Source organism: Eptatretus burgeri, chromosome 10 (assembly GCF_056783735.1).
Source record: "Eptatretus burgeri isolate ZD-2024b chromosome 10, Ebu_testis_v1, whole genome shotgun sequence".
Classification (NCBI taxonomy): Eukaryota; Metazoa; Chordata; class Myxini; order Myxiniformes; family Myxinidae; genus Eptatretus; species Eptatretus burgeri.
The window spans coordinates 72,929,600-72,952,289 of NC_140970.1; the positions used below are offsets into that span (position 1 = coordinate 72,929,600).

General features: G+C 35.4%; 1 protein-coding gene across 2 annotated transcripts in view; it reads left to right on the forward strand.

Annotated features, from left to right (window-relative positions):
- The first annotated feature begins 684 nt into the window (after positions 1-684).
- METAP1 (methionyl aminopeptidase 1) overlaps positions 685-22,690 on the forward strand; it is a 72,120-nt gene continuing 50,114 nt past the window's right edge. Inside the window, exons 1-2 of one of the 2 annotated variants that reach the window (XM_085898977.1) lie at positions 685-1,078; positions 1,318-1,369. In XM_085898977.1, the coding sequence (XP_085755103.1) occupies positions 959-1,078; positions 1,318-1,369 (172 nt within the window). In that variant the 5' untranslated portion in view covers positions 685-958. The remainder of the gene's footprint in view (positions 1,079-1,317; positions 1,370-22,690) is intronic. The other variant, XM_085898976.1, reaches the window with a different exon arrangement.

The window sequence follows — 22,690 nt, forward strand, 5'->3', positions numbered from 1 at the left end:
GGATTTGGATGGGGGATGATTAGAGGTGGTGGTGAACAGCTGTTTTGAAGGCCTGGAGGGAAGAATGGGATTGAATTGAGTGTGGGAGTTTATTTCAAAGGTCGGGAAAAAGAGGAATAAAAGAGTGAAGGTGAGCAGTGATTCGTGATTTTGGTAGTTTTACCAGAAGGGGGTTGTTGGCAGACCTTGAGCGCCCTGCGGAAATATGGTGGGGACAAATCGCAGACAGAGCAGGGGGGACGAGACTGGAGAGGACACAGGAGAATACAGAAAGACCACCGATCTGCCTGCGGTGAGAGAGTGAGAGGCCCAAAGACTGAGCCTCATCGCGGGAGATGCCAATGATCTGAAATGCCTTGGTTTCCACAACGTGAAGCCGAGAAAGGTGTGAGGCAGGAGCACCAGCCCAGAGGGGAGAGCAGTACTCCTTCAGGCTGCGGACGAAAGCTTTGTATGTGGTCAGCAGCTCAGGTGAGCCGAGGAAGGACTTTGCATGATGGAGGATTCCCAGTCGGTGACTCGCTTTGGAGGCCAGGTTTGAAATTTGGATTTCCCAGGAAAGATCATGGCAGATCATGAGACCCAGAAGCTTGAAAGAAAGGACTTCTTCCAGAGGATTGTTGAGAAAGTGGATGGGGGGCGGGGGAGTTCTAAATGGTCCTTGAGGAGAGACATAGTGGGAGTGAGACACCGTCGCAGACGTCTCAATCGGCTCGTTCCTCACACGATCACATCGCACTTCATAAAATGTCATCGATGCGGAGGCCCGGATATTCTTACAACGCGGTTACTTCGAGCGTGATGCTTTCCGTAATCGGCGGTAATGTTTCAGGGGCCGAAGAGGAATAAAGACAACGTGAGGCAGACGCAAAGATAGAACCGGCAGACGCAGGGATAACAGCGATCGCCACAGCAGCAATTACGGGGCGGAAGCAGAAGGACGACGAGCGGCGGCGGCATGGCCTCGACCAAGACCCAGAACCAAGTGTGCGAGACCGAGGAGTGTTTAAACGCCGCCAAGTTACAATGTCCGACGTGTATCAAATTGGGAGTGCAAAGCTCGTTCTTCTGCTCCCAGGTGGGTTTTCCTCACTACGTTCGGCCCGACACGAACAACCAAATGTCCATGCACGTTTTCCCGAGGAGGCCTTTCCGCTTTGTGCTATTTTATCGTGCGCCCACGGAGCCGGGGTCCCTGCTCGAGGAGCTATCCGAGCCCGAGGCCGAGGGACGTCGGCCCGAAACATGACGGTGAATGTAACTGTCGCCGAGACGCACTCACTGGTGATTAATTGTTTATTTTTTTATTTACTGTAGGAGTGTTTCAAAGGGAGCTGGGATGTGCACAAGAAAGTCCACAAGAAAGCGAGTGAGTAAATGTGAGAACGCTTCGTGGATTACAACACGGCGGAGTAACACGAGGTTGTGTCGGATTACCTGAAAAAAACACCACACACACACACACACACACACACACACACACACACACACACACACACACACACACACACACACACACACACACACACACACACACACACACACACACGTACAAACATATATATACACACACACACACACACACACACACACGTACAAACATATATATACACACACACACACACACACACACACACGTACAAACATATATATACACACACACACGTACAAACATATATATATACACACACACACGTACAAACATATATATATATACACACACACACGTACAAACATATATATATATATATATATATATATACACACACGTACAAACATATATATACACACACACACACACGTACAAACATATATACACACACACACACGTACAAACATACACACACACACACACACGTACAAACATATTTTCACACACACACACACACGTACAAACATATATACACATACACACGTACAAACATACACACACACACACACACACACACACACACCCCCACACATACAAACATATACACACACACGTACAAACATACACATACACACACACACACACACACGTACAAACATATACACACACACACACACGTATATACACACACGTACACACACATATATACACACACGTACACACACACGTATATACACACACGTATGTACACACACGTACACACACACACACGTATATACGCACACGTACACACACACGTATATACACACACGTATGTACACACACGTACACACACAAACACGTACACACAGATACACACGTACACACACACACGTATATACACACACGTACACACACAAACACACACACGTATATACACACACGTACACACACACACACACACGTACACACAGATACACACGTACACCCACGTACACACATACACACACACACACACGTACAAACATATACACACACGTACACGTGGAGTGCGTTTTGATTGAGTTGTGTGACCTTTGAAGAGTGGCTACATAATGCACAATGTAAGGATTGAAATAAAAGGCTTCATGTTGATTCATGTAACACTCTGTGGTCGGTGAATAAACACGGGGAGAATCAATGTTAATGTGTTGTGAACGCACGAAGATTTGGCCGTGAGGGAAGGGAGGGAGGGAGGGCATTGATAAAAACCAAAATAACGAAGGTGAAACAGATCGGGTGTGCGTGCGTTCGTGTTTTTGATTGGTGTGTGTGTATTTTTTATTGGTGTGTGTTTTTTATTGATATGTGTGTTTTTGATTGATGTATCGTGTATGTGTGTTTTAGATTGATGTACCGTGTATGTGTGTTTTAGATTGATGTATCGTGTATGTGTGTTTTTGATTGATGTACCATGTATGTGTGTTTTTGATTGATGTATCTTGTATGTGTGTTTTTGATTGATGTATCTTGTATGTGTGTTTTTGATTGATGTATCGTGTGTGTGTTTTAGATTGATGTATCGTGTATGTGTGTTTTAGATTGATGTACCGTGTATGTGTGTTTTAGATTGATGTATCGTGTATGTGTGTTTTTGATTGATGTATCGTGTATGTGTGTTTTTGATTGATGTACCGTGTATGTGTGTTTTTGATTGATGTACCATGTATGTGTGTTTTTGATTGATGTACCATGTATGTGTGTTTTTGATTGATGTATCGTGTGTGTGTTTTTGATTGATGTATCTTGTATGTGTGTTTTTGATTGATGTATCGTGTATGTGTGTTTTTGATTGATGTATCATGTATGTGTGTTTTTGATTGATGTACCGTGTATGTGTGTTTTTGATTGATGTATCGTGTATGTGTGTTTTTGATTGATGTATCGTGTATGTGTGTTTTTGATTGATGTATCGTGTATGTGTGTTTTTGATTGATGTATCGTGTATGTGTGTTTTTGATTGATGTACCGTGTATGTGTGTTTTTGATTGATGTACCGTGTATGTGTGTTTTTGATTGATGTATCGTGTATGTGTGTTTTTGATTGTACCGTGTATGTGTGTTTTTGATTGATGTATCGTGTATGTGTGTTTTAGATTGATGTATCGTGTATGTGTGTTTTCGATTGATGTATCTTGTATGTGTGTTTTTGATTGATGTACCGTGTATGTGTGTTTTTGATTGATGTACCGTGTATGTGTGTTTCTGATTGATGTATCGTGTATGTGTGTTTTTGATTAATGTATCGTGTATGTGTGTTTTAGATTGATGTATCGTGTATGTGTGTTTTTGATTGATGTATCGTGTATGTGTGTTTTTGATTGATGTACCGTGTATGTGTGTTTTTGATTGATGTATTGTGTATGTGTGTTTTTGACTGATGTATATTGTATGTGTGTTTTTGCTTGATGTACCGTGCATGTGTGTTTTAGATTGATGTATCGTGTATGTGTGTTTTTGATTGATGTACCATGTATGTGTGTTTTTGATTGATGTATCTTGTATGTGTGTTTTTGATTGATGTATCGTGTGTGTGTTTTAGATTGATGTATCGTGTATGTGTGTTTTAGATTGATGTACCGTGTATGTGTGTTTTAGATTGATGTATCGTGTATGTGTGTTTTTGATTGATGTACCATGTATGTGTTTTTGATTGATGTACCATGTATGTGTGTTTTTGATTGATGTATCGTGTGTGTGTTTTTGATTGTTGTATCTTGTATGTGTGTTTTTGATTGATGTATCGTGTATGTGTGTTTTTGATTGATGTATCGTGTATGTGTGTTTTTGATTGATGTACCGTGTATGTGTGTTTTTGATTGATGTATCGTGTATGTGTGTTTTTGATTGATGTATCGTGTATGTGTGTTTTTGATTGATGTATCGTGTATGTGTGTTTTTGATTGATGTACCGTGTATGTGTGTTTTTGATTGATGTACCGTGTATGTGTGTTTTTGATTGATGTATCGTGTATGTGTGTTTTTGATTGATGTATCGTGTATGTGTGTTTTTGATTGATGTACCGTGTATGTGTGTTTTTGATTGATGTATCGTGTATGTGTGTTTTTGATTGATGTACCGTGTATGTGTGTTTTTGATTGATGTATCGTGTATGTGAGTTTTTGATTGATGTACCGTGTTTGTCTGTTTTTGACAGATGTAACGTGTAAGTGTATTATACATTGATCTATCGTGTATTTGTGTTTTCGATTGATGTATCTTGTATGTGTGTTTTTGATTGATGTACCGTGTATGTGTGTTTTTGATTGATGTACCGTGTATGTGTGTTTCTGATTGATGTATCGTGTATGTGTGTTTTTGATTGATGTATCGTGTATGTGTGTTTTTGATTGATGTACCGTGTATGTGTGTTTTTGATTGATGTATTGTGTATGTGTGTTTTTAATTGATGTATATTGTATGTGTGTTTTTGATTGATGTACCGTGTATGTGTGTTTTAGATTGATGTATCGTGTATGTGTGTTTTTGATTGATGTACCGTGTATGTGTGTTTTTGATTGATGTATCGTGTATGTGTGTTTTAGATTGATGTATCGTGTATGTGTGTTTTTGATTGATGTATCGTGTATGTGTGTTTTTGATTGATGTATCGTGTATGTGTGTTTTTGATTGATGTACCGTGTATGTGTGTTTTAGATTGATGTATCGTGTATGTGTGTTTTTGATTGATGTACCGTGTATGTGTGTTTTTGATTGATGTATCGTGTATGTGTGTTTTAGATTGATGTATCGTGTATGTGTGTTTTTGATTGATGTATCGTGTATGTGTGTTTTTGATTGATGTACCGTGTATGTGTGTTTTTGATTGATGTATCGTGTATGTGTGTTTTTGATTGATGTATCGTGTATGTGTGTTTTTGATTGATGTACCGTGTATGTGTGTTTTTGATTGATGTACCGTGTATGTGTGTTTTTGATTGATGTACCGTGTATGTGTGTTTTTGATTGATGTATCGTGTATGTGTGTTTTTGATTGATGTACCGTGTATGTGTGTTTTTGATTGATGTATCGTGTATGTGTGTTTTTGATTGATGTACCGTGTATGTGTGTTTTAGATTGATGTATCTTGTATGTGTGTTTTTGATTGATGTATCGTGTATGTGTGTTTTAGATTGATGTCCCGTGTATGTGTGTTTTTGATTGATGTATCGTGTTTGTGTGTTTTTGATTGATGTATCGTGTATGTGTGTTTTTGATTGATGTACCGTGTATGTGTGTTTTTGATTGATGTATCGTGTATGTGTGTTTTTGATTGATGTATCGTGTATGTGTGTTTTTGATTGATGTATCGTGTATGTGTGTTTTAGATTGATGTACCGTGTATGTGTGTTTTTGATTGATGTACCGTGTATGTGTATTTTTGATTGATGTATCGTGTATGTGTGTTTTTGATTGATGTATCGTGTATGTGTGCTTTTGATTGATGTACCGTGTATGTGTGTTTTTGATTGATGTATCGTGGTATGTGTGTTTTTGATTGATGTATCGTGGTATGTGTGTTTTTGATTGTACCCTGTATGTGTGTTTTTGATTGATGTATCGTGTATGTGTCTTTAGATTGATGTATCGTGGTATGTGTGTTTTCGATTGATGTATCTTTTGTATGTGTGTTTTGATTGATGTACCGTATGTGTGTTTTGATTGGATGTACCGTGGGTATGTGTGTTTCTGATTGATGTCGTGGTATGTGTGTTTTTGATTAATGTATTCGTATGTGTGTTTTTGATTAATGTATCGTGTATGTGTGTTTTGATTGATGTATCGGTGTATGTGTGCTTTCTTGATTGATGTAACGTGTATGTGTGTTTTTGATTACGTAACGTGTATGTGTGTTTTTGATTGATGTATCGTGTATGTGTGTTTTTGATTGATGTATCGTGAATGTGTGTTTTTGATTGATGTAGCGTGTATGTGTTTTTTATTGATGTGTGTGTTTTTGATTGACGATGTGAGTTTTTGATTGATGTCGCGTGTGTGAGTTTTTGATTGATGTCGCGTGTGTGAGTTTTTGATTGATGTATCGTGGTGTGTGCTTTTGATTGATGTAGCGTGGTATGTGTGTTTTTGATTGATGTAGCATCTATGTGTGTTTTTGATTGATGTATCGTGTATGTGTTTTTGATTGATCTAGCATACGTGTATGTGTTTTTGATTGATCTAGCATGCATGTGTGTGTTTTTGATTGATCTAGCATGCATGTGTGTGTTTTTGATTGATCTAGCATGTATGTGTGTGTTTTTGATTGATCTAGCATGTATGTGTGTGTTTTTTGATTGATGTAGCGTGTGTGAGTTTTTGATTGATGTAGTGTGTGTGAGTTTTTGATTGTACCGTGTATGTGTCTTTTTGATTGATGTATCGTGTATGTGTGTTTTTGATTGATGTACCGTGTATGTGTGTTTTTGATTAATGTATCGTAGTATGTGTGTTTTGATTGATGTATCGTGTATGTGTGTTTTTGATCGTGTATGTGTGTTTTAGATTGATGTATCGTATGTATGTGTTTTTGATTTGATGTATCGTATTTGTGTGTTTTTGATTGATGTATCGTATGTGTTGTTTTTGATTGATGTATCGTGTATGTGTGTTTTTGATTGATGTATCTTGTATGTGTTTGATTTTTGAGTTGTATGTATCGTGTGATGTGTGTTTTTGATTGATGTATCGTGTATCTCGTGTTTGTGTGATTGTTGATTCGTGTATACCGTGTGTGTGTGTTGATTTGATGTATCTTGTATGTATGTGTGTTTTGATTGATGTATCGTTGTATGTGTGTTTTGATTGATGTATCGCATCGTATATGTGCTTGATTTGATGTGATTGTGTATGTGTGTTTTTGATTGATGTAATGTATGTATGTTTTGATTGATCTAGCATGGGTATGTGTGTGCTTTTGATTGGATGTATCGTGTATGTGTGAGTTTTTGATTGATGTACCGTGTATGTGTAAGCTTTTTGATTGATGTAGTGTGTATGTGTGTTTTTGATTGGATGTATTGTGTGTATGTGTGTGTTTTTGATTGACGTATGTGTGTTTTTGATTGAGCATCGCGTATGTGTGAGTTTTTGATTGATGTATCGCGTGTATGTGAGTGTTTTGATTGATGTCAATGGTGTGAGTGTTTTGATTGATGTATCTGTATGGTGTAAGCTTTTGATTGATGTATCGTGTATGTGTGTTTTTGATTGATGTAGCTGGTATGTGTGTTTTGATTGATGTATCGTGTATGTGTGTTTTTGATTGATGTATCGTGTATCTGTGTTTTTGATTGATGTATCGTGTGGTATGTGTGTTTTGATTGGATGTATCGTATGTGTGTTTTTGATTGATCTAGCATGTATGTGTGTGTTTTTGATTGATGTATCGTGTATGTGGGTGTTTTAGATTGTACCTGTATGTGTGTTTTTGATTGATGTATCGTGTATGTGTGTTTTTGATTGATGTATCGTGGTATGTGTGTTTTTGATTGATGTATCGTGAATGTGTGTTTTTGATTGATGTATCGTGAATGTGTGTTTTTGATTGATGTATCGTGTATCTGTGTTTTTGATTGATGTATCGTATGTGTGTTTTTAGGATTGATGTATCGTGTATGTGTGTTTTTGATTATCTAGCATGTATCGTATGTGTGCTTTTTGATTGATCTAGCATGTATGTGTGTGTTTTTGATTGATGTACGTGTATGTGTGAGTTTTTGATTGTACCGTGTATGTGTGTTTTTGATTGATGTATCGTATATGTGTGTTTTTGATTGATGTATCGTGTATGTGTGTTTTCTCTTTGATTGATGTATCGAATGTGTGTTTTTGATTGATGTAGCGTGTATGTGTGTTTTTGATTGATGTACCGTGTATGTGTGTTTTTGATTGACGTATCGTGTATGTGTGTTTTGATTGATGTACCGGCATGTGTGAGTTTTTGATTGGATGTCGCTGCATGTGAGTTTTTGATTGATGTATCGTGTATGTGTGTTTCTTTAGATTGATGTAGCGTGGTATGTGTGTTTTCTCTTGATTGATGTAGCATCTATGTGTGTTTTTGATTGATGTATCGTGGTATGTGTGTTTTTGATTGATCTAGCATATCGTGGTATGTGTGTGCTTTGATTGATCTAGCATGTATGTGTGTGTTTTTGATTGGATCTAGCATCGGTATGTGTGTGTTTTTGATTGATCTAGCATGTATGTGTGTGTTTTTGATTGATCTAGCATGTATGTGTGTGTTTTTTGATTGATGTAGCTATGTGTGAGTTTTTGATTGGATGTATCGTGTATGTGTGAGTTTTCGATTGATTGTACTGTATGTGTCTTTTTGATTGATGTATCGTATGTGTGCTTTTTGATTGATGTATCGTGTATGTGTGTTTTTGATTAATGTATCGTGGTATGTGTGTTTTTGATTTGATGTATCGTATGTGTGTTTTTGATTGATGTAAAGTGTATGTGTGTTTTTGATTGATGTAACGTGTATGTGTGTTTTTGATTGATGTATCGTATGTGTGTTTCTTTAGGATTGATGTACCGTGTATGTGTGTTTTAGATTGATGTATCGTGTATGTGTGTTTTTGATTGATGTATCGTGTATGTGTGTTTTTGATTGATGTATCTTGTATGTGTGTTTTTGATTGATGTATCGTGTATGTGTGTTTTTGATTGATGTATCGTGTATGTGTGTTTTTGATTGATGTACCGTGTATGTGTGTTTTTAATTGATGTATCGTGTATGTGTGATTTTTGATTGATGTATCGTGTATGTGTGTTTTTGATTGATGTATCGTGGTATGTGTGTTTGATTGATCTTGCATGTACCGTGTATGTGTGTTTTTGATTGATGTACCGTGTATGTGTGAGTTTTTGATTGCACCGTGTATCTAATGTGTGTTTTTGATTGATGTATCGTGTATGTGTGTTTTTGATTGATGTACCGTGGTATGTGTGTGTTTTGATTGATGTATCGTGTATGTGTGTTTTTGATTGGATGTATCGCGGTGTATGTGTTTTTGATTGTACGCGTGTATGTGTGTTTCTTGATTGATGTATCGCGTGCATGTGAGTGTTTTAGATTGATTGTCATCGTGTATGTGAGTGTTTTCGATTGATGTATCTTGTATGTGTGTTTTTGATTGATGTACCGTGTATGTGTGTTTTTGATTGATGTACCGTGTATGTGTGTTTCTGATTGATGTATCCGTGTATGTGTGTTTTTGATTAATGTATCGTGTATGTGTGTTTTTGATTGGATGTATCGTGTATGTGTGTTTTTGATTGATGTAACCGTGTATGTGTGTTTTTGATTGATGTAACGTGTATGTGTGTTTTTGATTGATGTATCGTGTATGTGTGTTTTTGATTGATGTATCGTGAATGTGTGTTTTTGATTGATGTAGCGTGTATGTGTTTTTTATTGATGTGTGTGTTTTTGATTGACGTATCGGTGTATGTTTTTGATTGATGTATCGCGTATGTGTGAGTTTTTGATTGATGTCGCATGTATGTGAGTTTTTGATTGATGTATCGTGGGTATGTGTGTTTTTGATTGATGTAGCGTGTATGTGTGTTTTTGATTGATGTAGCATCTGTATGTGTGTTTTTGATTGATGTATCGTGTATGTGTTTTTGATTGGATCTAGGCATACGTGTATGTGTTTTATTGATCTAGCATGCATGTGTGTGTTTTTGATTGATCTAGCATGCATTGTGTATGTGTTTTTGATTGATCTATGTATGTATCGTGTGTGTTTTTGATTGATCTAGCATGTATGTGTGTGCTTTTTTGATTGGATGTATGTATGTGAGTTTTTGATTGCACTGCAGTGTATGAGTTTTTGATTGATGTACCGTGTGTATGTGTCTTTTTGATTGATGTATCGTGGTAGTGTGTGTGTTTTTGATTGATGTACCCGTGTATGTGTGTTTTTGATTGATGCTCATGGTGAGTTTGACGTATGTCGCTGTGTGAGTTTGATTGATGTCATCGTATGTGTGCTTTTGATTGATGTATCGTGTATGTAGTTTACTTTGATTGTATCTGATCGGTATGCAGTTTTTGATTGATGTACCTGTATGTGTGTTTTTGATTGATGTACCGTGTATGTGTGTTTTTGATTGATGTATCGTGTATGTGTGTGTTTTTGATTGATGTATCGTGTATGTGTGTTTTTGATTGATGTACCGTGTATGTGTGTTTGATTGATCTAGCATGTATCGCATGTGTGTTTTTGATTGATGTATCGTGTATGTGTGTTTTTGATTGTACCGCATGTATGTGTTTTTGATTGATGTATCGTGTAGTGTGTGTGTTTTAGATTGATGTATCGTGTATGTGTGTTTTCTGATTGATGTATCTTGTATGTGTGTTTTTGATTGATGTACCTGTATGTGTGTTTTTGATTGATGTACCGTGGTGGCTGCAGCTTGATGTATCAGTGTATGTGTGTTTTTGATTGATGTATCGTGTATGTGTGTGTTTTGATTGATGTACCGTATGTGTGTTTTTGATTGATGTATTGTGTATGTGTGAGTTTTTAATTGATTGTATATTGTATGTGTGTTTTTGATTGATGTACCGTGTATGTGTGTTTTTGATTGATGTATCGTGTATGTGTGTTTTTGATTGATGTATCGTGAATGTGTGTTTTTGATTGATGTATCGTATGTATGTGTTTTTGATTGATGTATCGTATGTGTTTTTGATTGGATGCACTGTATGTGAGTTTTAGATTGGATGTATCGCGTGTGTGATGTGTGTTTTTGATTGATGTACGCGTATGTGAGTTTTTTGATTGATGTATCGGGTATGTGTGTTTTAGATTGATGTATCGTATGTGTGTTTTTGATTGATGGTAGCATCTATGTGTGTTTTTGATTGATACCGTGTATGTGTGTTTTTGATTGATCTAGTATCGTGGTATGTGTTTTTGATTGCATCTAGTATATCGTGCAGTGTGTTTTTGATTGATGCATCGGTAGTAGCTTTTGATTGTATGTCGCGGTATGTGTTTTTGGATTGATCTAGCACTGTATGTAGTGTGTTTTGATTGATGTATCGTATGTGTGAGTTTTTGATTGATGTACCTGTATGTGTGAGTTTTTGATTGATGTATCGTATGTGTGTTTTTGATTGATGTACCTGTATGTGTGTTTCTTGATTGATGTATCTTGTATGTGTGTTTTGATTGATGTATCGTGTATGTGTGTTTTAGATTGATGTACCGTATGTGTGTTTTTGATTAGATGTAACCGTGTATGTGTATTTTTGATTGATGTATCGTATGTGTGTTTTTGATTGATGTATCGTATGTGTGCTTTTTGATTGATGTACCGCGGTATGTGTGTTTTTGATTGATGTATCGTGTATGTGTGTTTTTTGATTGATGTATCGTATGTGTGTTTTAGATTGATGTACCGTGTATGTGTGTTTTTGATTGATGTATCGTGTATGTGTGTGTTTTCGATTGATGTATCGTGTATGTGTGTTTTCGATTGATGTATCGCATGTGTGTTTTTGATTGATGTACCGTGTATGTGTAAGCTTTTTGATTGATGTATCGTGTATGTGTGTTTTTTGATTGATGTATCGTGTATGTGTGTTTTTGATTGATGTACCGTGTATGTGTGTTTTTGATTGATGTACCGTGTATGTGTGTGTTTTTGATTGATGTACCGTGGTATGTGTGTTTTTGATTGATGTATCGTGTATGTGTGTTTTTGATTGATGTAACGTGTATGTGTGTGTTTAGATTGGATGTACCGTGTATGTGTGAGTTTTACTGATTGTATCTTGTATGTGTGTTTTTGATTGATGTATCGTGTATGTGTGTTTTTGATTGATGTACGTGTATGTGTGTGCTTTTTGATTGATGTATCGCGTGTGTGGATGTGTTTTTGATTGATGTCATCGTGTATGTGTGTTTTTGATTGATGTACCGTGTATGTGTGTTTTTGATTGATGTATCGTGTATGTGTGATTTTTGATTGATGTACCGTGTATGTGTGTGTTTTTGATTGATGTATCATATATGTGTTTTTGATTGATCTTGCATGTATGTGTGTGAGTTTTTGATTGATGTACCGTGTATGTGGTGAGTTTTTGATTGATGTACCGTGGGTGTGTTTTTGATTGATGTAGTCGTGTATGTGTGTTTTTGATTGATGTATCGTGTATGTGTGTGTTTTGATTGATGACCGTATGTGTGTTTTTGATTGATGTTGTATGTAGCTTGATTGATGTCAAAGGTGTGAGTTTTTGATTGATGTCGCTGCGGTGTGAGTTTTTGATTGATGTCACGTGTGTGAGTTTTTGATTCGATGGTATCGTGTGTGTTTTTGATTGATGTATCTTGTATAAAGGTGTGTTTTTGATTGATGTATCGTGTATGTGTGTTTTTGATTGATGTACCCTGCATGTGTGTTCTTTGATTGATGTATCGTGTATGTGTGTTTTTGATTGATGTATCGTGGTATGTGTGTTTTTGATTGATGTACCGTGTATGTGTGTGTTTTGATTGATGTATCGTGTATGTGTGAGTTTTAGATTGATTGTATCGTGTATGTGTGTTTTATGATTGATGTAGTCGTGTATGTGTGTTTTTGATTGATGTATCGTGTTTGTGTGTTTTTGATTGATGTATCGTGTATGTATGTTTTTGATTGATGTATCGTGTATGGTGTGAGTTTTTGATTGATGTATCTTGTATGTGTAGAGTTTTTGAGTGATGTATCGCGTATGTGTGAGTTTTTGATTGATGTATCGTGTATCTGTGTTTTTGATTGTTGATGTATCGTGTATGTGTGTTTTTGATTGATGTATCTTTGTATGTGTGTTTTTGATTGATGTATCTTGTATGTGTGTTTTTTGATTGATGTATCGTGTATATGTAAGCTTTTTGATTGATGTATTGTGTATGTGTGTTTTTGATTGATGTATCGTGCATGTATTTTTGATTGATCTAGCATGTATGTGTGTGCTTTTTGATTGATGTAGTGTGTGTGAGTTTTTGATTGTACCGTGTATGTGTGTTTTTGATTGATGTAGTCGTGTATGTGTGTTTTTGATTGATGTATTGTGTATGTGTGTGTTTTTGATTGGGATTGTATCGTGTCAAAGTTTTTGATTGATGTATCAGCGTGTGTGAGTTTTTGATTGATGTATCGCGTGTGTGAGTTTTTGATTGATGTCAGCATGTATGTGTGAGTTTTTGATTGATGTATCATGGTGGATGTGTGTGTTTTGATTGATGTATCGTATGTGTGTTTTTGATTGATGTAGCTGTATGTGTGTTTTTGATTGATGTATCGTGTATGTGTGTTTTTGATTGATGTATCGTGAATCTGTGTTTTTGATTGATGTATCTCTGTTCTTTGATTGATGTATCGTGTATGTGTTTTTGATTGATCTTTAGCATGTATGTGTGTGTTTTTGATTGATGTAGTGTGTGTGGGTTTTTGATTGATGTCACCGGTGTATGTGTTTTTGATTGATGTATCAGGTGTATGTGTGTTTTTGATTGATGTCATCGTGGTATGTGTGTTTTTAGATTGATGTATCGTGAATGTGTGTTTTTGATTGATGTATCGTGTATCTGTGTTTTTGATTGATGTATCCATGTGTGTTTTTGATTGATGTATCGTGTATGTGTTTTTGATTGATTCTAGCATGTACGTGTGTGTGTTTTTGATTGATCTAGCATGTATGTGTGTGTTTTTGATTGATGTAGCATGTATGTGTGAGTTTTTGGATTGTACCGTGTAGTGTGTGTTTTTGATTGATGTATCGTGTATGTGTGTGTTTTTGATTACGATGTAACGCATGTGTGTTTTTGATTGGATGTATCGTGAATGTGTGTTTTTGATTGATGTAGCGTGGTATGTGTTTTTTATTGATGTGTGTTTTTGATTGACGTATGTGAGTTTTTGATTGATGTCGCGTGTGTGAAGCTTTTTGATTGATGTCGCCGTGTGTGAGTTTTTGATTGATGTCAATCGTGTGTGTGTTTTTGATTGATGTATGTGTGTGTGTTTTTGATTGTACCGTGTATGTGTGTGTTTCTTTGATCCATGTGTGTTTTTGATTGATGTATCGTATGTGTGTGTTTGATTGATCTAGTACACGTATGTGTGTGTGTTTTTGATTGATCTAGCATGCATGTGTGTGTTTTTGATTGATCTAGCATGTATGTGTGTGTTTTTGATTGATCTAGCATGTATGTGTGTGTTTTTTGATTGATGTATGCGTGGTATGTGAGTTTTTGATTGATGTAGTGTGAATGTGAGTTTTTGATTGTACCGTGGTATGTGTCTTTTTGATTGATGTATCGTGTTTTTGATTGACGTATGTGAGTTTTTTGATTGATGTACCGTGTATGTGTGTTTTTGATTAATGTATCGCGTGTATGTGTGTTTTTACTGATGTAATCGTATGTGTGTTTTTGATTGATGTAACGTGTATGTGTGTTTTTGATTGATGTAACGTGTATGTGTGTTTTTGATTGATGTATCGTGTATGTGTGTTTTGATGATCTTGCATGTACCGTGTATGTAGTGCTTTTAGATTGATGTATCGTGTATGTGTGTGTTTTTGATTGATCTGTATCGTGTATGTGTGTTTTAGATTGATGTACCGTGAGTTTCTGATTGATGTAGTTTGTGTGAGTTTTTGATTGTACCGTGTATGTGTGTTTTCGATTGATGTATCTTGTATCTGTGTGTTTCTGATTGATGTATCGTGTATGTGTGTTTTTGATTGATGTACCGTGGTATGTGTGTTTTTGATTGATGTATCGTGTATGTGTGTGTTTTGATTGATGTATCGTGTATGTGTGTGTTTTTGATTGATGTATCTTGTGTGTATGTGTGTTTTTGATTGATGTATCGTGTTTTTTTTATGTGTGTTTTTGATTGATGTACCGTATGTGTGTTTTTGATTGATGTATCGTGTATGTGTTTTGACTTGGATCTAGCACCGTGTATGTGTGTGTTTCTCTTGATTGATGTAGTGTGTATGTGAGCTTTTTGATAGATGTAGCATGTATGTGTGTGGTTTTGATTGATGTATCGTATGTGTGTGTTTTGATTGATGTATCGTGTATGTGTGTTTTTGATTGATGTAACGTGTATGTGTGTGTTTTTGACTGATGTATCGTGTATGTGTGTTTTTGTTTGATGTAACGTGTATGTGTGTTTTTGATTGATGTATCGTGTATGTGTGTTTTTGATTGATGTACCGTGTATGTGTGTTTTAGATTGATGTATCGTGTATGTGTGTTTTTGATTGATGTATCGTGTGTGTGTTTTTGATTGATGTATCTTGTATGTGTGTTTTTGATTGGATGTATCGTGTATGTGTGTTTTAGATTGATGTATCGTGTATGTGTGTTTTTGATTGATGTACCGTATGTGTGTGTTTTTGATTGATGTATCGTGTATGTGTGTTTTTGATTGATGTATCGTGTATGTGTGTTTTTGATTGATGTATCGTGTATGTGTGTTTTTGATTGATGTACCGTGTATGTATGTGTTTTGATTGATGTACCGTGTATGTGTGTTTTTGATTGATGTATCGTGTATGTGTGTTTTTGATTGATGTATCGTGTATGTGTGTTTTTGATTGATGTACCGTGTATGTGTGCTTTTTGATTGATGTATCGTGTATGTGTGTTTTTGATTGATGTATCGTGGTATGTGTGTTTTTGATTGTACCGTGTATGTGTGTGTTTTTGATTGTACCGTGTATCGTATGTGTCTTTTAGATTGATGTATCGTGGTATGTGTGTTTTAGATTGATGTATCTTGTATGTGTGTTATTGATTGATGTACCGTGTATGTGTGTTTTTGATTGATGTACCGTGTATGTGTGTTTCTGTTTGATGTATCGTGTATGTGTGTTTTTGATTAATGTATCGTGTATGTGTGTTTTTGATTAATGTATCGTGTATGTGTGTTTTTGATTGATGTATCGTGTATGTGTGTTTTTGATTGATGTAACGTGTATGTGTGTTTTTGATTGATGTAACGTGTATGTGTGTTTTTGATTGATGTATCGTGTATGTGTGTTTTTGATTGATGTATCGTGAATGTGTGTTTTTGATTGATGTAGCGTGTATGTGTTTTTTTTTTTTATTGATGTGTGTGTTTTTGATTGACGTATGTGAGTTTTTGATTGATGTCGCTGTGTGAGTTTTTTGATTGATGTCGGCGTGTGTGAGTTTTTGATTGATGTATCGGTAGGTGTGTTTTTGATTGATGTAGCGTGTATGTGTGTTTTTGATTGATGTAGCATCTATGTGTGTTTTTGATTGATGTATCGTGTATGTGTTTTTTGATTGATTCTAGCATACGTGTATGTGTTTTTGATTGATCTAGCATGTATGTGTGTGTTTTTGATTGATCTAGCATGCATGTGTGTGTTTTTGATTAATCTAGCATGTATGTGTGCTTGATTGATCTAGCATGTATGTGTGTGTTTTTTGATTGATGTAGCGTGGGTGTGAGTTTTTGATTGATGTAGTGTGTGTGAGTTTTTTGATTGTACCGTGTATGTGTCTTTTTGATTGATGTATCGTGTATGTGTGTTTTTGATTGATGTACCGTGTATGTGTGTTTTTGATTAATGTATCGTGTATGTGTGTTTCTTGATTGATGTATCGTGTATGTGTGTTTTTGATTGATGTAACGTGTATGTGTGTTTTTGATTGATGTAACGTGTATGTGTGTTTTTGATTGATGTATCGTGTATGTGTGTTTTTGATTGATGTATCGTGTATGTGTGTTTTAGATTGATGTATCTTGTATGTGTGCTTTTGATTGATGTATCGTGTATGTGTGTTTTTGATTGATGTATCGTGTATGTGTGTTTTTGATTGATGTATCGTGTATGTGTGTTTTTGATTGATGTATCGTGTATGTGTGCTTTTGATTGATGTACCGTGTATGTGTGTTTTTGATTGATGTATCGTGTATGTGTGTTTTTGATTGATGTACCGTGTATGTGTGTTTTTGATTGATGTACCGTGTATGTGTGTTTTTGATTGATGTATCGTGTATGTGTGTTTTCGATTGATGTATCGTGTATGTGTGTTTTCGATTGATGTATCGTGTATGTGTGTTTTTGATTGATGTACCGTGTATGTGTGTTTTTGATTGATGTATCGTGTATGTGTGTTTTTGATTGATGTATCGTGTATGTGTGTTTTTGATTGATGTACCGTGTATGTGTGTTTTTGATTGATGTACCGTGTATGTGTGTTTTTGATTGATGTACCGTGTATGTGTGTTTTTGATTGATGTATCGTGTATGTGTGTTTTTGATTGATGTACCGTGTATGTGTGTTTTAGATTGATGTACCGTGTATGTGTGTTTTAGATTGATGTATCTTGTATGTGTGTTTTTGATTGATGTATCGTGTATGTGTGTTTTTGATTGATGTACCGTGTATGTGTGTTTTTGATTGATGTATCGTGTATGTGTGTTTTTGATTGATGTATCGTGTATGTGTGTTTTTGATTGATGTACCGTGTATGTGTGTTTTTGATTGATGTATCGTGTATGTGTGATTTTGATTGATGTACCGTGTATGTGTGTTTTTGATTGATGTATCGTGTATGTGTTTTTGATTGATCTTGCATGTATGTGTGTGTTTTTGATTGATGTAGTGTGTGTGAGTTTTTGATTGTACCGTGTATGTGTGTTTTTGATTGATGTAGTGTGTATGTGTGTTTTTGATTGATGTATCGTGTATGTGTGTGTTTTGATTGACGTATGTGTGTTTTTGATTGATGTCGCGTGTGTGAGTTTTTGATTGATGTCGCGTGTGTGAGTTTTTGATTGATGTCGCGTGTGTGAGTTTTTGATTGATGTCACGTGTGTGAGTTTTTGATTGATGTATCGTGTGTGTGTTTTTGATTGATGTATCGTGCATGTGTGTTTTTGATTGATGTATCGTGTATGTGTGTTTTTGATTGATGTTCCGTGTATGTGTGTTTTTGATTGATGTATCGTGTATGTGTGTTTTTGATTGATGTATCGTGTATGTGTGTTTTTGATTGATGTATCGTGTATGTGTGTTTTTGATTGATGTACCGTGTATGTGTGTTTTTGATTGATGTATCGTGTATGTGTGTTTTAGATTGATGTATCGTGTATGTGTGTTTTAGATTGATGTATCGTGTATGTGTGTTTTTGATTGATGTATCGTGTTTGGGTGTCTTTGTTTGTTGTATCGTGTATGTATGTGTTTGATTGATGTATCGTGTATGTGTGTTTTTGATTGATGTATCTTGTATGTGTGTTTTTGAGTGATGTATCGTGTATGTGTGTTTTTGATTGATGTATCGTGTATCTGTGTTTTTGATTGTTGATTCGTGTATGTGTGTTTTTGATTGATGTATCTTGTATGTGTGTTTTTGATTGATGTATCTTGTATGTGTGTTTTGATTGATGTATCGTGTATATGTGTTTTTGATTGATGTATTGTGTATGTGTTTTTGATTGATGTATCGTGTATGTATTTTTGATTGATCTAGCATGTATGTGTGTGCTTTTGATTGATGTAGTGTGTGTGAGTTTTTGATTGTACCGTGTATGTGTGTTTTTGATTGATGTAGTGTGTATGTGTGTTTTTGATTGATGTATTGTGTATGTGTGTGTTTTTGATTGACGTATGTGTGTTTTTGATTGATGTCGCGTGTGTGAGTTTTTGATTGATGTCGCGTGTGTGAGTTTTTGATTGATGTCACGTGTGTGAGTTTTTGATTGATGTATCGTGTGTGTGTTTTTGATTGATGTATCGTGTATGTGTGTTTTTGATTGATGTAGCGTGTATGTGTGTTTTGATTGATGTATCGTGTATGTGTGTTTTTGATTGATGTATCGTGTATCTGTGTTTTTGATTGATGTATCGTGTATGTGTTTTTGATTGATGTATCGTGTATGTGTTTTTGATTGATCTAGCATGTATGTGTGTGTTTTTGATTGATGTAGTGTGTGTGGGTTTTTGATTGTACCGTGTATGTGTGTTTTTGATTGATGTATCGTGTATGTGTGTTTTTGATTGATGTATCGTGAATGTGTGTTTTTGATTGATGTATCGTGTATCTGTGTTTTTGATTGATGTATCGTGTATGTGTTTTTGATTGATGTATCGTGTATGTGTTTTTGATTGATCTAGCATGTATGTGTGTGTTTTTGATTGATCTAGCATGTATGTGTGTGTTTTTGATTGATGTAGTGTGTGTGAGTTTTTGATTGTACCGTGTATGTGTGTTTTTGATTGATGTATCGTGTATGTGTGTTTTTGATTGATGTATCGTGTATGTGTGTTTTTGATTGATGTATCGTGAATGTGTGTTTTTGATTGATGTAGCGTGTATGTGTTTTTTATTGATGTGTGTGTTTTTGATTGACGTATGTGAGTTTTTGATTGATGTCGCGTGTGTGAGTTTTTGATTGATGTCGCGTGTGTGAGTTTTTGATTGATGTATCGTGTGTGTGTTTTTGATTGATGTAGCGTGTATGTGTGTTTTTGATTGATGTAGCATCTATGTGTGTTTTTGATTGATGTATCGTGTATGTGTTTTTGATTGATCTAGCATACGTGTATGTGTTTTTGATTGATCTAGCATGCATGTGTGTGTTTTTGATTGATCTAGCATGTATGTGTGTGTTTTTGATTGATCTAGCATGTATGTGTGTGTTTTTTGATTGATGTAGCGTGTGTGAGTTTTTGATTGATGTAGTGTGTGTGAGTTTTTGATTGTACCGTGTATGTGTCTTTTTGATTGATGTATCGTGTATGTGTGTTTTTGATTGATGTACCGTGTATGTGTGTTTTTGATTAATGTATCGTGTATGTGTGTTTTTGATTGATGTATCGTGTATGTGTGTTTTTGATTGATGTATCGTGTATGTGTGTTTTTGATTGATGTAACGTGTATGTGTGTTTTTGATTGATGTAACGTGTATGTGTGTTTTTGATTGATGTATCGTGTATGTGTGTTTTTGATTGATGTACCGTGTATGTGTGTTTTAGATTGATGTATCGTGTATGTGTGTTTTTGATTGATGTATCGTGTATGTGTGTTTTAGATTGATGTACCGTGTATGTGTGTTTTTGATTGATGTACCGTGTATGTGTGTTTTCGATTGATGTATCTTGTATGTGTGTTTTTGATTGATGTATCGTGTATGTGTGTTTTTGATTGATGTACCGTGTATGTGTGTTTTTGATTGATGTATCGTGTATGTGTGTTTTTGATTGATGTATCGTGTATGTGTGTTTTTGATTGATGTATCGTGTATGTGTGTTTTTGATTGATGTATCGTGTATGTGTGTTTTTGATTGATGTACCGTGTATGTGTGTTTTTGATTGATGTATCGTGTATGTGTTTTGATTGATCTAGCATGTATGTGTGTGTTTTTGATTGATGTAGTGTGTGTGAGTTTTTGGTTGTAGCGTGTATGTGTGTTTTTGATTGATGTATCGTGTATGTGTGTGTTTTGATTGACGTATGTGTGTTTTTGATTGATGTCGCGTGTGTGAGTTTTTGATTGATGTCACGTGTGTGAGTTTTTGATTGATGTATCGTGTGTGTGTTTTTGATTGATGTATCGTGTATGTGTGTTTTTGATTGATGTACCGTGTATGTGTGTTTTTGATTGATGTATCGTGTATGTGTTTTTGATTGATGTAGTGTGTGTGAGTTTTTGATTGTACCGTGTATGTGTGTTTTTGATTGATGTAGTGTGTATGTGTGTTTTTGATTGATGTATCGTGTTTGTGTGTTTTTGATTGATGTATCGTGTATGTATGTTTTTGATTGATGTATCGTGTATGTGTGTTTTTGATTGATGTATCTTGTATGTGTGTTTTTGAGTGATGTATCGTGTATGTGTGTTTTTGATTGTTGTATCGTGTATCTGTGTTTTTGATTGTTGATTCGTGTATGTGTGTTTTTGATTGATGTATCTTGTATGTGTGTTTTTGATTGATGTATCTTGTATGTGTGTTTTTGATTGATGTATCTTGTATGTGTGTTTTGATTGATGTATCGTGTATATGTGTTTTTGATTGATGTATTGTGTATGTGTTTTTGATTGATGTATCGTGTATGTATTTTTGATTGATCTAGCATGTATGTGTGTGCTTTTGATTGATGTAGTGTGTGTGAGTTTTTGATTGTACCGTGTATGTGTGTTTTTGATTGATGTAGTGTGTATGTGTGTTTTTGATTGATGTATTGTGTATGTGTGTGTTTTTGATTGACGTATGTTTGTTTTTGATTAATGTCAGTTGTGTGAGTTTTTGATTGGTATCTCGTGTTTGAGTTTTTGATTGATGTATCGTGTGTGTGTTTTTGATTGATGTATCGTGTGTGTGTTTTTGATTGATGAATCGTGTATGGGTGTTTTTGAGTGATTTAGCGTCAATGACTGTTTTGATGGACGTATCGGGTATGTGGGTTTTTGATTGATGTATCGTGTATATGGGTTTTTGATTGATGTATCGTGTATGTGTTTTTGATTGATGTATCGTGTATGTGTTTTTGATTGATCTAGCATGTATGTGTGTGTTTTTGATTGATGTAGTGTGTGTGGGTTTTTGATTGTACCGTGTATGTGTGTTTTTGATTGTATCGTGTATGTGTGTTTTTGATTGATGTATCGTGAATGTGTGTTTTTGATTGATGTATCGTGTATCTGTGTTTTTGATTGATGTATCGTGTATGTGTTTTTGATTGATGTATCGTGTATGTGTTTTTGATTGATCTAGCATGTATGTGTGTGTTTTTGATTGATCTAGCATGTATGTGTGTGTTTTTGATTGATGTAGTGTGTGTTTTTGATTGATGTATCGTGTATGTGTGTTTTTGATTGATGTATCGTGTATGTGTGTTTTTGATTGATGTATCGTGAATGTGTGTTTTTGATTGATGTAGCGTGTATGTGTTTTTTATTGATGTGTGTGTTTTTGATTGACGTATGTGAGTTTTTGATTGATGTCGCGTGTGTGAGTTTTTGATTGATGTCGCGTGTGTGAGTTTTTGATTGATGTCGCGTGTGTGAGTTTTTGATTGATGTATCGTGTGTGTGTTTTTGATTGATGTAGCGTGTATGTGTGTTTTTGATTGATGTAGCATCTATGTGTGTTTTTGATTGATGTATCGTGTATGTGTTTTTGATTGATCTAGCATACGTGTATGTGTTTTTGATTGATCTAGCATGCATGTGTGTGTTTTTGATTGATCTAGCATGTATGTGTGTGTTTTTGATTGATGTAGTGT